The following is a 13,445-nucleotide window of genomic DNA, read 5'->3' as shown; positions in this document are numbered from 1 at the left end:
ATATTACTCAGCTACTAAAAAGAATGCATTTGAATCAGTTCTAATGAAGTGGATGAAACTGGAGTCTATTATACAGAGTGAAGTAAGTCAGAAAGAAATACACCAATACAGTATATTAACGCATATATATGCAATTTAGAAAGATGGTAATGGTGACCCTCTGTGCAAAACAGCAAAAGAGACACAGATGTAAAGAACAGGGGGCTCTTTTGATGCCCAGGTCAGTGTTACTTCTGCTAGCGTGTTGACACACAAACCCAACAAATCACAGGACCTCAAATAAAGAGGCTGGCGGTGATTCTCCTTAAGCAGCACTAGCAGAGCCTTCCCAATGAAACCTTCACATGGATTTGTGTTACGTCAATGCCCACCCCCCCCCACCCCCCCCGCCGAACAGCAGAGACTGAGTACATGGAGGTGGGACCGTCCCTAGACAGCTTGGATTCCATGCTGAAACAGGAGAAAGAAGCCCAGTGCCAATTTCCTTCATGCCCGGCCCATCAGCGCACTTGTGGTGGAGAAGCGGGAGGCAGGTGGAACAGGTGTCCATGCTCCCCGGGCAGCGCAGCTCGGGCTGGCTCCCCAGTCTGACTTCCATCTCCTCATGGAATCCAGGGAAAAGAGGCAGCAAAGGACCCACAGCAGGAGGGACTGATCTTCAGAAGGGGGGACCTTGGGCGAAGAGGGGCCCTGCAGGTGTGCTAGACTGAGTCTCTCCATATTCCAGCATCCCTAATGCAAAATACTGACTCCTCCAGATGGGTGATGAGAGTCCTGTCAGCCCTGAGAGTATGACGGACCATTAACACGTTGGTTATGGTGCTAAAACTGAGAGCAGCCAGAATTTCCTGAGCGCTATCTATGTGCCCGGCATGGTGCCAACTGCTTCACTTTCCCCTCACTTCACTGAATCCTCAAAACAACCTTGCAGGACAGGTGGGCTTATCACTCTTTTCTTACAGATGGAGAAACAGAGGAGGCCCAGAGAGGATAAATAAATTGCCCACTATCAAGCTGCCAGTAAAAGGCATTCAGACTACATGTATATCACTGATTTCAGGGGCATTATTAGGTGGCTTTACTCCTGGGAAGCCTAAGGCAGTGGTTAGGTTAAAGGCACAGACCCTGGAGCCAGATGCCCAACTTTGACACTTTCTACTTGTGTGACATTAAATGAGTTACTTAATGTTTTGCCTCTATTTCCCCACCTGTAAAATGGGTCTTTGTGGAGATTAAATGAGTTGGTATTTGTGAAATACTTGGAATAGTACCTTCCAAGGTACTATTACAGTATTACTGTATTTTGTTACATATATAGTAATATAGTGACACTATATTGTTACATATATAGTTTGCTTTTTAAAAAAAAAAAAGACATAAAGGAAAGTACTCTAAGCTCCATTGGTAAAAGACAAGGTACGGAATGAAATCTTTTGGCAGAGTTAGGTCAGAATCCCTTGGTGAGTCCTGGCCATGGGAACCACAGACATATGATGAATATGAAAAAATTCAGAGGACAGGGACTTCCCTGGTGGTCCAGTGGTTGAGAATCAGCCTTCTAATACAGAGGACTGGGTTTGATCCCTGGTCAGGGAACTAAGATCCCACATGCCATGGTGCAACTAAGCCTGTGCCCCAACAAAGACCCAGAAAAGCCAAAAAGTTAAAAAAAAAAAAAATATATATATATATATGGTTTTTAAAAAATTCAGAGGACAACCTGATGCTATAAAATTACTTCTAACTCTAACCACCCCTCAGACACTCTTAGCCTCACAGCACAGGAGAGACTCCCCCTGTTGGACACCCAGGACTCTCCTCACAGGTTCCTTTCTCCTATGTTCACAGGGGATGCTGAGCAGAGGCTCAGGGATTGAGCTGAACAGGAAACTCAACCACTAGATGAGGCTTTCAGAGACAGAAATCTGAGCTGCATGATGAGCGCAGAAAGCAGGTCAATCTTTGGGATTATGCTTTGGAAAGGAAAAGTAGTTCTGATCTGGGGCGGGTGGTGACACAGGACTTCGGTGAGGGCAAAACCACTTGGGGCTGCCACTTCCAGTGGGGTGTGCCCAGAAACAGCAGCGGCCCTATCGACGAGGAAGGTGAGCATGGTCCAGGGGTGGGATGTGAAATCGCTGAGGACAACGGATGTCACAGTCTCATGGCAAACAGGAACACCTAACATGACAAGGCACATTCCCAGCAAAGTAGCTGACTGGTCTTGTAAAATGTAATATACAGATTCTATTAGGCAGATAAATGTTGACGGAAGCCTCTTTAACTACCCCGTAAGAAGGAAATCTAATATACCCTGGTTTTAGCAAATATCAAGGTATCTTAATTTCATGCTAATCAGGAAATGGCTTTCTTTAGGAAGAGCCCTATGGAGGAAAAGATAAAAACACAGGCTTTGGAAATAATTTTAAGGCAGATTGCTGGTTTCCTGGGTTCAAGACTGTGGGTCTGTCATATAAAAGCCATAGCCCTGGGCAAATGAGTTATCCTGTCTCAGGATCTCCTTGTAAAATGACAGTGTTTACTTGTAAGCCAGGTGAGGATTCTAAGGGACAATTAAGCTTAAGCGTTTACACTCAGCCAGGAAGGGTAGTAAATGCTAATAAATGGTGAAAGGTTTTGTCCTACCCTTTTCTGCCAGGCTCTAAACTGCCAGGAGGGCTGAGCCCCTGGAGAGGAGGGCCTGGGTGCAGGAGGGAGAGAATCTTCTTCCAGGTTAGTTTTAGCAGTGGCCTTTGTTCCTCTACCTGGGACCACCCAGGCCAGAATCCTTACAACTTCATTCCTCCCACCCAGACCCAGGAGTAACTGCCCAGCTGTCACCCGTCCCCTGGGCCCACCATGCTGAACCCCTGCTGGTTCCCTGAACCCCATCCACACTTTGTCAATGCTTTCTTCAATCAAAACCTTTGGAAGGTGCCGTCCATTTCCCATGTGCTTCCCTGGGGGCTCAGATGGTATAGAGTCCACCTGCAGTGCAGGAGACCCGGGTTCGACCCCTGGGTTGAGAAGATCCCCGGAGAAGGAAAGGGCAACCCACTCCAGTATCCCGTGGACAGAGAAGCCTGGTGGGCTGTAGTCCCTGGGGTCACAAAGAGTTGGACACAACCGAGTGACTTTTTCCCAGAAGGGTCTTGATACGGGAGCATCTCCCCAGCGGTCCCACCCAAAGACGGCAGAGCTTACTTACCGAGAGCGGTGATGGAGACGGGAGTGCTGGCCCGGCGCTCCCCCACGACCTGCCACTCACCATCCACGGCCCGCACCCATTCGGTCACGTGGCAATCGTACTGGCCCTCGTCCTCCTTCCTGCTGTTGTAGATGCCCAGGCTGAACGTGTTGGGCTGCACCTGCTCCATCTGGACGCCCCCAAACCTGCTGCGCTCCCAGTAGGACGCTCCGGGCTGCACAGTGCCATCTCGGTCCAGCCACACGATGTTGCTGCGGCGGTTCTGCCGGTCCACCAGCTGCCAGATGACGGAGAAGCGGCCGAGAGGCCGGCCCGCCGTCCGGATGCTGCAGGAAAGGTGTAGATTGTCGCCCTCCAGGATGACGCTGGTGTTGCTGGCCACCTCCACTGAGATGCTGCTCTCTGGGGAGAGGGAGAGAGTGCCACGCTGGGGCTTTCTGGGCTCCACTGTGCCCTCCCCACAGACATCACAGGAGAAAGGGGTATGAGTGTCGCTCTATTCAGGCACAGGGGACCTGGGAGGATGCATGCTCTCTGACGCTTGCTGCCATGAGTCCTGGCTGGCTCTGGGCTTTGCTGCCTGTGATTTTAGATCTGATAACCTAGGATGGCCTTTGCTGGGTGCAAAGATAACATGTGGGACAATGAGGGCCCAAGACCTGAGACTGGATCAGAATATAAGAGATACGTCATCAAACATTACCCTTAGGGCATAAAACAATTCATCAAGTACAGTCAGCCCTCCATATCCATAGGTTCCATATAAATGGATTCAACCAACTGTGGACAGAAAAGATTCCCCCCCCAAAAAAAAAATTCCAAAAAGTTCCAAAAAGCAAAACTTGAATTTTGGCAAACTGGCAACTCTTTACATAGCATTTATGTTGTATTAGGTATAAGTAGTCTAGAGATGATGAGTGTGGGTTATATGTAAATCCAAAATGCCACTTTATATAAGAGACTTGAGCATCCTCAAATTTGGGCTGGTCTTGGAACCAATCCCCCTCAGAGTCTGATGGGATGACTGGAATGTGTTCAGCAGGGTTAAGAACTTTTGACTTGGATGTTCAGTGAGTTAAATAGCTTGAAAATTCTACTTCACCTAATCTTCCCATCATTGAGGGCTACAGCAGTCAAATAAAAGCTGAACATTCATATATATCATTTGAGTCTTTCAGGGCAATATTAGGAAGTAGAAAAAAAAAGTGACAGGAAGTATTTGGAGGACAACACGTTCTTTCTTCCTTGGTTGTGAGCAATAATGCAGCAGCAATGGCCTCGTTTCACAGAGCGAGTGGTGAGCAACCTTTCAGGCTTTCGTCAACACAGAGGAACAGACCAGAGGCAGTGGCTCGCCTTCCCATGGCCATCCACCTTCAGCCCAGGGGCTCTGCTACTCTCGACCTTGACTTTCTGCCAATCAAACTCCAGATAAGGATTCCACTCCCTTTATTCCTTCGCTACTCACTTAGCTATCTGACCTCCTCTAGGGAATTATCTAAGCTCTACATGCCTTCTTCAATGGAATGGGTGGGGAGAGTGTTATTTACATTGTGCAATTTTTTTTTAAATTATAAATAAATAAGCCAATGTCTATAAATCACCTAATACATAGGTTTTCAAAAACTGGTCATCATGATAATTAATTTTACTATTCCCATTAACTATTTGTTTTTCATAAAGACTTTGGGTATTTTAATCTATCTTGATTATGCATATATTATTTTGTATAATTATCTATAGAGCTCAAAAAGCAAGGTATAAAAAAACAGAAAGTACCAGATTGATTCGGCTCCAATTTTCTGGGCACCATCCACATGAAACACAACAATTTTGAATCAATCAATCAATCTAATCCCAGATCAAGGGGCATACCCAATTACTGAGGGTAAAAGCATACCCATGACCATGCATTTGGAATCAATCTTAGCCCTGTGTTTTCCTCACAGGCAGAAAGAGGCAAAGATGAGCACTGAGCCCAGGCATGGAGCTCTTGCTATAGTGAACGTGTTGGCCACCCATTCTGGATAAGCTTGTTTCACGTGAAAAAAGGTCTCGATGGACAAAGTGGGGAATAGGAATTTTCCCAGGAGCCACACCAAGATGATTCATGGTGATGACAGAGCTCCTGAGTAGCTACATTTACAGCACTCATGGCTAAAAACTAGGATTTGGAGGCAGACAGACCAGGTTCCAGGCCCAAGTCTACTGTTTCCTAACCCTGCAGTCTTAGGGCTCTTATTTAATCTACACAAGCTTTCATTTCTCATGTGCAAAATGGAAGTACTAACAGTCCTACTTCTAAAGGTCATGACACTGAGAGTATCAGATTGGGTAATTATTTTTCATCATTGTTAATAGTAACAATATTCCTCTTTAGATTAAAGACTCATTAATGACTCACTTCCAGTGCTATCAATTCAAAGTGAGAAATTAAAGAAGGGCAACTTTGGCATCAATGGAAAAAAACGTCTCCTCTTGCCTTAAGCAGAAGAATGACTAACAGGGCACCGCTCCCACCCCCTACGCTCATCCTAATGGGCTCTCCTATAAGCCCTGGCTCATTTGTTATGAGGGCTGCTGTTTGAGCAAGCCTGAAAAAACCACGCAGTTAGATGTGAAACTACAAGGGGGAAAAAAAAACATTCTGCAGCCCAGGCAAAAGCAAATACAGACACAAAGCTAACTGCCCATTAAGACTATTTACAAGTGTTTCCAGGCTTGAGAAAAAGGCAGCCAGCAATTTAAAACTCTCTGGATTAAAGGAAAACTAGGACAGAACTAATGAGAATCTAAGTGCATGGTCACAACGAAATTCCAAATCAGGAGACTGATGGTGGAGCACAGGCTAAGCGCAGAGCGGTGGATCTGGAGTTAGAAGCAGGCATTTCTAATGCGGTGCAAGCTTGACCACTAAACGGAACTGGCTTAGCCACTTCCCCGTGTGGTGCTCTGGTCTCTTCATTCAGAGGATGAACAGAATACTACTGGATTGGAGGACTGGGAGCAGAGGAGGAGATGATATACGCAGAAGCACTTTGGGCTCTTGGGAGGAAAAGCGCCATTAAAATCCAAGTTTTTATTATCACCATTACCGATGTGATTCACTGTGTTCTTTGGTAGACTTACCCAAGTGGCCTTGGGGCAGGATCTGGTGGTGCTGGGGGACTTTAACTACCCAGTTATCTGCTGGAAAAGCAATATAGCAGGCCACAGATCATCAAACAAGTTCTTGGAAGGGGATGGGGGAAATTGCTTAGTACAAAAAACAGAGGAAGGACACAGTGTGGCTGCCCTTCACTGGATCCTTACAGAACAATGAGGAATTAGTTGCAGATTTAAAAGGAGGGAGTCCATGGTTAAGGCAAGCGCAGACCGACAGGAAAATAGTAAAGAAGGGGCATCCAATTCAACAAATTCCATTCTACAAATATTCAGCAAGCATCTACCCTATGCAAAGCTCCATGCTAGGCATTGTAGGGGGCAATAAGAAAGAAAAGAATTTCAAGACAATGAGATGTGTGTCAGAGAGCAATTTTTTTAAAAAATAAGCACAAAAGAAGCCATCCTGTTGGTAAGAAAAGGGAAAAAAAAGAGCAGCAAGACCCCTGTTGTCTGTTTTTTTCCTCACACTTGAAACTGCATTAAAAATGTCAAAGTGTAAATAAAAATGTAAAGGGAATCATTACAGGCCTAAGAGACAGAACAGTTTGAGCAGTGGAGAAAAGGGTTAAAGGTTAGTTTAAAAACTTCACCATCTTGTTTAAAATCAGAGCATTCTAAGCTTTCTCTTTTACTAAAACTAAAACTATGAGAGAAATGAGATATTAATAAGGACATGCTGATACTATGAATGATTAAATCCAAGATAAGCAAACATAGGCAGTCCCCTAATTCCCCAGTCCTGACCGATACCCACCCAGACAATGCCAGCTGCAAGCAGGCAGGGAGCCCACCCAAGCACCCCCGGAAATGAGCTAAGCTTTAAAAGCCTATGCTCCAGGATGATGGGAGAGGTCCCATCCACTGACTTTTAAAAACCCACTTCCAGAAGTGAAGAGACAATTAGGGAAAGGCCAGTCCCTACACCCTCAAACCCGGAGAGCAAATCTTTGCTAATAATGTGCTTTAGGATTTAAAATCCTCCCATAAAAGACCAACCCTCTTAAGTGAGGTCTCAAGACAGGCACCCACCCATTGCTTCTGGGATTTAATTCCCACATGGGAGTGAACAGCTGTGCTGGAGTCCTGGTTGGTCTCCAAGCTGAGCCGGCACTGTTGGCGTTTATACAGAGCTGCTAGCATTCGGATCTGCTAGGCCCCCTGCCAGCTTGCAAACACACACCTGATGCTCTGCCTACTAGAGGGGGCGGGGTGCTAAGTGTGGGCAGGTGAGCTGGAGAAAGGAGGGGGGGTAACTGGTTTTCTCTGCCAGCTGATTGAACCTGCCCTGCCCTCCCCACAGCTCTTCTCTTCTCCCCAGACTTCCCTGAGATGATGCTAGCTCCTGGACCGGACCAGTGGGAGGAGGGAAAGGAAGTGGCCCGTCCCTACACTTACTGATGGGGAGGACGATGATGGGGATGTTCTTGGGACGCTTGCTCTCCTTGTCGATGAATTCCCCGGTTACCGTTTTCTCTCTCTCCGTCACACGACAGTTGTATTTGCCGCTGTCCTCCTGGCGGAGGTGGTAGATCTTCAGCACGAAGACATTGTCGCCCTCCTTGGCCACTTTGAGCTGGCCCCTGGCCTCCCGATGGGCAAATTCACTGTTGAGGACTGGCACGGCGTTCGGCCCCATGCTGGCGATGAGTGAGCTGTTGAAGGCCCAGGAGACAGCGAAGTAACGGTCAGGAACGTGCTGCGCCTCCAGGATGCATCTGAACTCCACCGGCTCTCCCACCGTGTACAGCCGCTTATCTGTCTCCAGCCGAACGGTGAACTCTTTGTCTGAGAAAACAAATAACAAGGTGGATGCATTCTGGGTGACCAAGGGCCCCCGCGCTCCAAGCTGCATCAGCAAATTTCCACCGTCGCCACCTTCTCACCAAGTTGACTACTGGAAAGGCACTGCCACCCCTGTCTTAAGAGAAAAACTCTCGACTATCTCAGCGGAAACTCAAAGGTAGCCAGACCCAGAAAGTTTAAGAGTCTTGTTAATTCCAATCAAGATGATGCAGCTCTGTCTGCAGCTTATAATGCCTTAGACTACACTCCCAGAGATCAGCAAGCAATATCACTCCTAATTTCACTTGCACAGCAGAGTACAAAGGTCCAACCTTGATCTATATGCCCAGAACTCTGTCAAAGCATCAGGAGTACAAATATTTTCAGTAGATATTATAGACATTACCCTGCTAGACTTGTGAGACAAAATTACCCAGCGGCCCAGGTGCTGACCCCAATCCTAATAAATATTCTTTCTCTCAGTGTATTTATCTATCTGGAGAGAGAAATAAATGTCTATTTATGGAGAGAGAGAAAAATGTCTTCCACCCTCACGTGATTACTGGAAATAAAAAGACAATCCCTAACAAAATTGCATAGGAAAAGTGGAAACGAATGTCTTTTCACCAGTCCCTCATCCGTCAGATCAAATCTCTAGAAAGATGGAGGGGGCAAGTACCTACTTCCGCTGACAGCCACATGACCTCTAAAACAGTCAATGAACCCAAGCACCCTTCAAAGAACCAGAAGCTTAATCAGGAATGGGGGGAGGGGGCAGGGCAACGATCAAAGAAGGGCTCACTGCCACTAACTGTCCCACACACCATGTAATGGTGAGTCTCTAAATGCCATGAGACAATTATCGTGTCTCACAGGCACTGGTGGCAGGGGATACAGGAGTGAAGGGCTGGAGAAGCTTCTGGAAACAGAGTCACAGAGCCTTGGGAAGGGGAGTCTGTAGCTTCAACCACGGCCCAAGTCCTTCTCTTCCCAGTTCCAGCTCTGTTCCTCTAAAGAGAACATGGAAGGGAGAATCTCATCACAGGGAGGTTTGAATTCCTTGTAGAATCATAAGCTCCAGTCTCAACTGTCTTCCTTACACTGGCATTCCCAAGTCTTTACCTCTACTGTTAGGGCCTTTGTCTCATTCTTTTCTTTTTTGGCCACCCTGTGTCGCATGTGGGATCTTAGTTACCATGACCAGAGATCAAGTCCTCACCCCTCTGTGTTGGAAGCACAGAGTCTTAACCCCTGGACTACCAGGGAAATCCCACCTTGCCTTGTTCTTATCCCCCATCCCATGCACTATTCAAGCAGATGAGAATCCCATTTCCCTAAAAACACAGGAATCACAAGAGCACTTGCTTCCACATTCCCCTTCTCGTTTTGTACCCTCCCATTCCTCAGGCTCTCCATCTCCTCCCTTCCCACCGGAGCCAGTGTCTTGCCCCAAATACCCATTTTCTCCAGCGAATCAACCTCTTCCTTTTATTACCCAAACTTGCTGACAAAGTGAACTACACTCAACGACTCTAGGGTCTCACTTCCAAAGTGACACCAGTTGCCTCTGCTTCCCCTCCCAAAAGACCAACCTGAGAGATGTGGGTTTCACTCTGCCAGCCTCTGTCTAGACACACACACCCACATGGGACTGAACCCATGTCAGCTGCCAGACACTGGCTTTCTGGTCAACCACATTGCAGTAACTTATAACTCAATATCAGTGATTTAAACAAACAAACAAAAAAATCACCCCTTCCACATAAATGCCACCAAAGACTTACAAACAGGTGCCCCAGACCTCAGACTTCCCACTTCCTCAGAGTGAGGCTGGTTGCAACTGGGGCAGTCTTCCTTAGATTTTTCTGATCTCATGGGATTCCCCCTCGTAGCATGGTGAAGCCTTCACATTGCCAGGTTAAGATGAGATTCCTCCTTTCTGCCCAGTAATTTGTCCTTGTTCTTCCCTAGTCAATTAAACCTTCATACACTGATTCATGCTTTTTTCAATCCCCTCTCCCTCCTTAGCTCATGGAAATTTTGCTTCTGACCTCCCATACTTCACTGACTGAGCAAATGTCTCCAGTGACACCCCCACCCCCCAACCCATCACAACCGAAGGCTTTTGTCACATAAGTTTTAGCCTCTGGACCAGCTCTCCAAACTTTGTGTTCATAACACTTTTCTTCCTGCTTCGTGCCAACTGGCCTGACCACTCTGTTTCTCTGTCACTGGGACTTGCTCCCTTGACCACCTCTCACTGCCACAGTTCCCCTGGGTCCTTTCCCAATTTCATCCCATGGGCTTCTCCTGGGGCCTCATCAGTCCCAAGTACAACCTCAAACTGAGCTCCATGTCTGATGACATGCTGGCTGCTTCACACACGGAGTATCTCCATGAGAGTCTGCTTGCAGGATGGACTCCTTGACCAAAACTGACAAGAACAAAAGAAAAGCCAACCAGTGCTGCCACTAAAGGGGAAGCAGAGGCTTTCAAGTATGACTTGGCACATTACCTCATCCCTCCTTATCAGGTGATTCAAGGAATCACCCTGAGCCCCAGCCTCGGGGCTCCCAATAGTTGGGTTCCTCCTTCCCTAGTGCTCTCCATTCTGCTGCCCCTAGCACCCACTGCTCACTTCCCGGGCCAGTGCCACTGACCCAGCTGTGGCCTCATCAGCCCCTCCCTCCCTGGTCTCCTGACTGCAGATCCACTCTGTCAGGTCAACCCTAGGTGGCCTCCATGGTCTTTCCTTTCTAAAACCCAGTCTGATTGTGTCACTGATTTGTTTACAAATCTCTACTCCCCGCTCCAAGTGTCTACAGCAGTGGTTTTCAGAGTTTGCTTGGGCAGAGGAGAGGGGGTCTTCCTTTTCACATACAAAGTCTTTTATTGCCCGATATAGAAAACATTTGGTTGAGGCAAGGAGGGGACACTGTAGGCCTCACATGCCTTCCTCCAGCACCTCCCACCAAGGCGTCCACCCATACACACCAACACGCACACACATGTACCCACAAAGAGACTGCTCAGGCACCTCTATGGGGCTCCTAAGAATCCAAGGAGAACAGCCTGAGATGCTTGGAGTACAGAGTCAAAGCCAAGCTCACATTCCAGCAGATGGGGCTTCAGGCCATCTTTTCTATCTCGTATCTCGTATCTCTTATCTCTCACCACTCATATCTGGAACTCAACACCTGCCTACACTTGATTTCTCTGTGCTTGCCAAACATGACAAACGATTCTGTACCTTTATGCTTCTCCTCCTGATGTCTGCTCAAACTTCAAGCCTCAACTCAAAGTCACCAAATGTGTTGGTTTTCCTGAATCTGCTTTAATGACCCCATCCAGGGAGAACGCTGTTGTCAGAAGAGTTATATTCACTGTGTCCCCAGAGCACCCCATCCACCACACCATCATCACACTCAGTGCCCTCCACTCAGCCACTGGCTTTCATATCTGCAGTTCCCTAAGGCAGGGACCAAGTGTTCTTCATCTCTGAGTCCCCGATGCCTATCACCACACCTGCCATGCTGAAGAGACTTACTAAATGTTGATTGAAATGAAGTAAGAGAAGGGCAACACTGGGGCTACAACCACTGAACCAGAACATCACTGGGACATGGAGTGAAGTCATTGACTTTCTTTTTTTTTTCACCTAGTTTTCCCTTTGCTTAGTCTGGATACATTTGCTGGGCAAGTTCAAAAAAAAAAAAAAATCCTCATTCCAAATTGGCAAGATTAAAATAAAGAAGATTAACTGATGCAACCTAATTTAAAAGCATTAAGACTCAAAATGTGGCCCAGACTTTTGAAGCTGCTCTTAAAACCAGCCAGGAAGGGAAGGGATAAATATGAAATAAAGCGCCTTCTGTGGATTTCTGAGTACCGGAAGTTTCAGAAGCCACTAAATACCCTGGATCCTACAGAACAGATAAAGTGCCCCCAGTCCAGGAGCCTAACCCTCCTTGTAAAGTTCTCATATCCACTAGGCACCCAGAGAATCGCTTCTGCCCTGTTCGCTCTAGAGCTGTACTTGACAAAGCGTGGACTGTCTACAGTGGAAGTGTACTGAAAATTCAGCTTCCCAGGTCCCACCCCGGAAGCCTGACTCAAGAATCTGTAGTGCCCAAGCCTGGGCATCCGTGCTATTAGGTTAAGTCAGAAGCACAGCCCCAGAATGGCAGAAGAACAAGTGGCAAGAGAGCTATGTAGAGACCAAGACGACCACCATTTAACTGGAGCAAATGGGGCAGGAGAGTCAAGAGACAGGTCCTGAAGAGAACTCCCCCCACAGCTTGTACTTCAGGCACCCCAGCTCATCTCCCATAAATCACACCTCTGACTGTCAGAACAATGGCAGCCTCTCATTAGAGGTGAGCAGCAACACAAGGACCCTTGGGCACTTCCTGCATCTCCGTGCCGACACAACCATACCCTCCAAGCAAAACCAGTGGACTGAGCGCCCACAGTACGCCTGCCCCCAGCCCAGCGGCAGCAGCCACCAACAGCTGTCAGCTCTAATCTGGAGCCCAGCTGGACTCGGGGGCTGGGAGAGCACAGTCAGAGAGGGTCAGGGCTGGGGATACCCGGCCCCTAGGGACCCGGAGTACTTGCAGAGTCGTCAAAGGAGTCTGCACCACCTCCCGCCAGACAGACTCACCGGTGGGCTGGACGTTGACCACGGTCCCCTCGGAACGCTTTCGGGTCATGGGGTACCACGAGCCGTCCGGGTCCTGGATCCACTCCGTGGCCTCGCAGTAGAACTCGCCCTGGTCCGAGGGCTGCAGGTGGAAGATGGTGAGGCGGAAGGTGGTGCTCCCCAGCTTGTCCAGGTGCATCTCCCCCAGGCTCAGCCTCTGCGCGTAGTCGCTGCTGGACTGCAGCACAAAGTCCCGGCTCAGGGCGAGGACCTCCACCGGCTTCTCGCTGCCGCGCTGCCGGAGCCAGGCCACCGAGAGGTGGCTGTGCTGCAGCGTCTCCGTGGATATGTCACATGTGAGCTCCAGGGGGTCCTGCTCCACTTTGTGCAAAGTCTGGGGCACAGCGCTGGCCTGCAGGGAGTCCGGGATCACTGCAATACAGGAACCGCCCCAAGCACGGTCACTAGGCCACAGACCTTACACTCGAGGGGCCGAGGGCCAACCCACCCGGGCTTCCGCAGCTCCGTGGGGCCGCAGAGGACCCCGGGCAGCACAGAAACAGAATGAGACTTCTGTCTGGATTTGGACTGCAACTGTTTGGCACTTATGCTTCCTGTCTGGTATTTCAATAACACTCGGATAAAAAG

General features: G+C 48.2%; 1 protein-coding gene across 4 annotated transcripts in view; it reads right to left on the bottom strand.

Moving 5' to 3' along the window:
• IGSF3 (immunoglobulin superfamily member 3) overlaps positions 1-13,445 on the bottom strand; it is a 111,458-nt gene that overhangs the window by 30,722 nt on the left and 67,291 nt on the right. For 2 of the 4 annotated variants that reach the window (XM_043875799.1, XM_043875800.1), the window contains exons 4-7: positions 12,819-13,229; positions 7,769-8,158; positions 6,338-6,397; positions 3,209-3,610 (exon numbers count right to left, since the gene is read on the bottom strand). In XM_043875799.1, the coding sequence (XP_043731734.1) occupies positions 3,209-3,610; positions 6,338-6,397; positions 7,769-8,158; positions 12,819-13,229 (1,263 nt within the window). The remainder of the gene's footprint in view (positions 1-3,208; positions 3,611-6,337; positions 6,398-7,768; positions 8,159-12,818; positions 13,230-13,445) is intronic. The other 2 variants (XM_043875801.1, XM_043875802.1) reach the window with 2 other exon arrangements.

The sequence above is a fragment of the Cervus elaphus genome, chromosome 20 (genome assembly GCF_910594005.1).
Source record: "Cervus elaphus chromosome 20, mCerEla1.1, whole genome shotgun sequence".
Lineage (NCBI taxonomy): Eukaryota > Metazoa > Chordata > Mammalia > Artiodactyla > Cervidae > Cervus > Cervus elaphus.
Note: the sequence above shows the minus strand (reverse complement) of the source record. Positions and strands in the feature narration are given on the sequence as shown.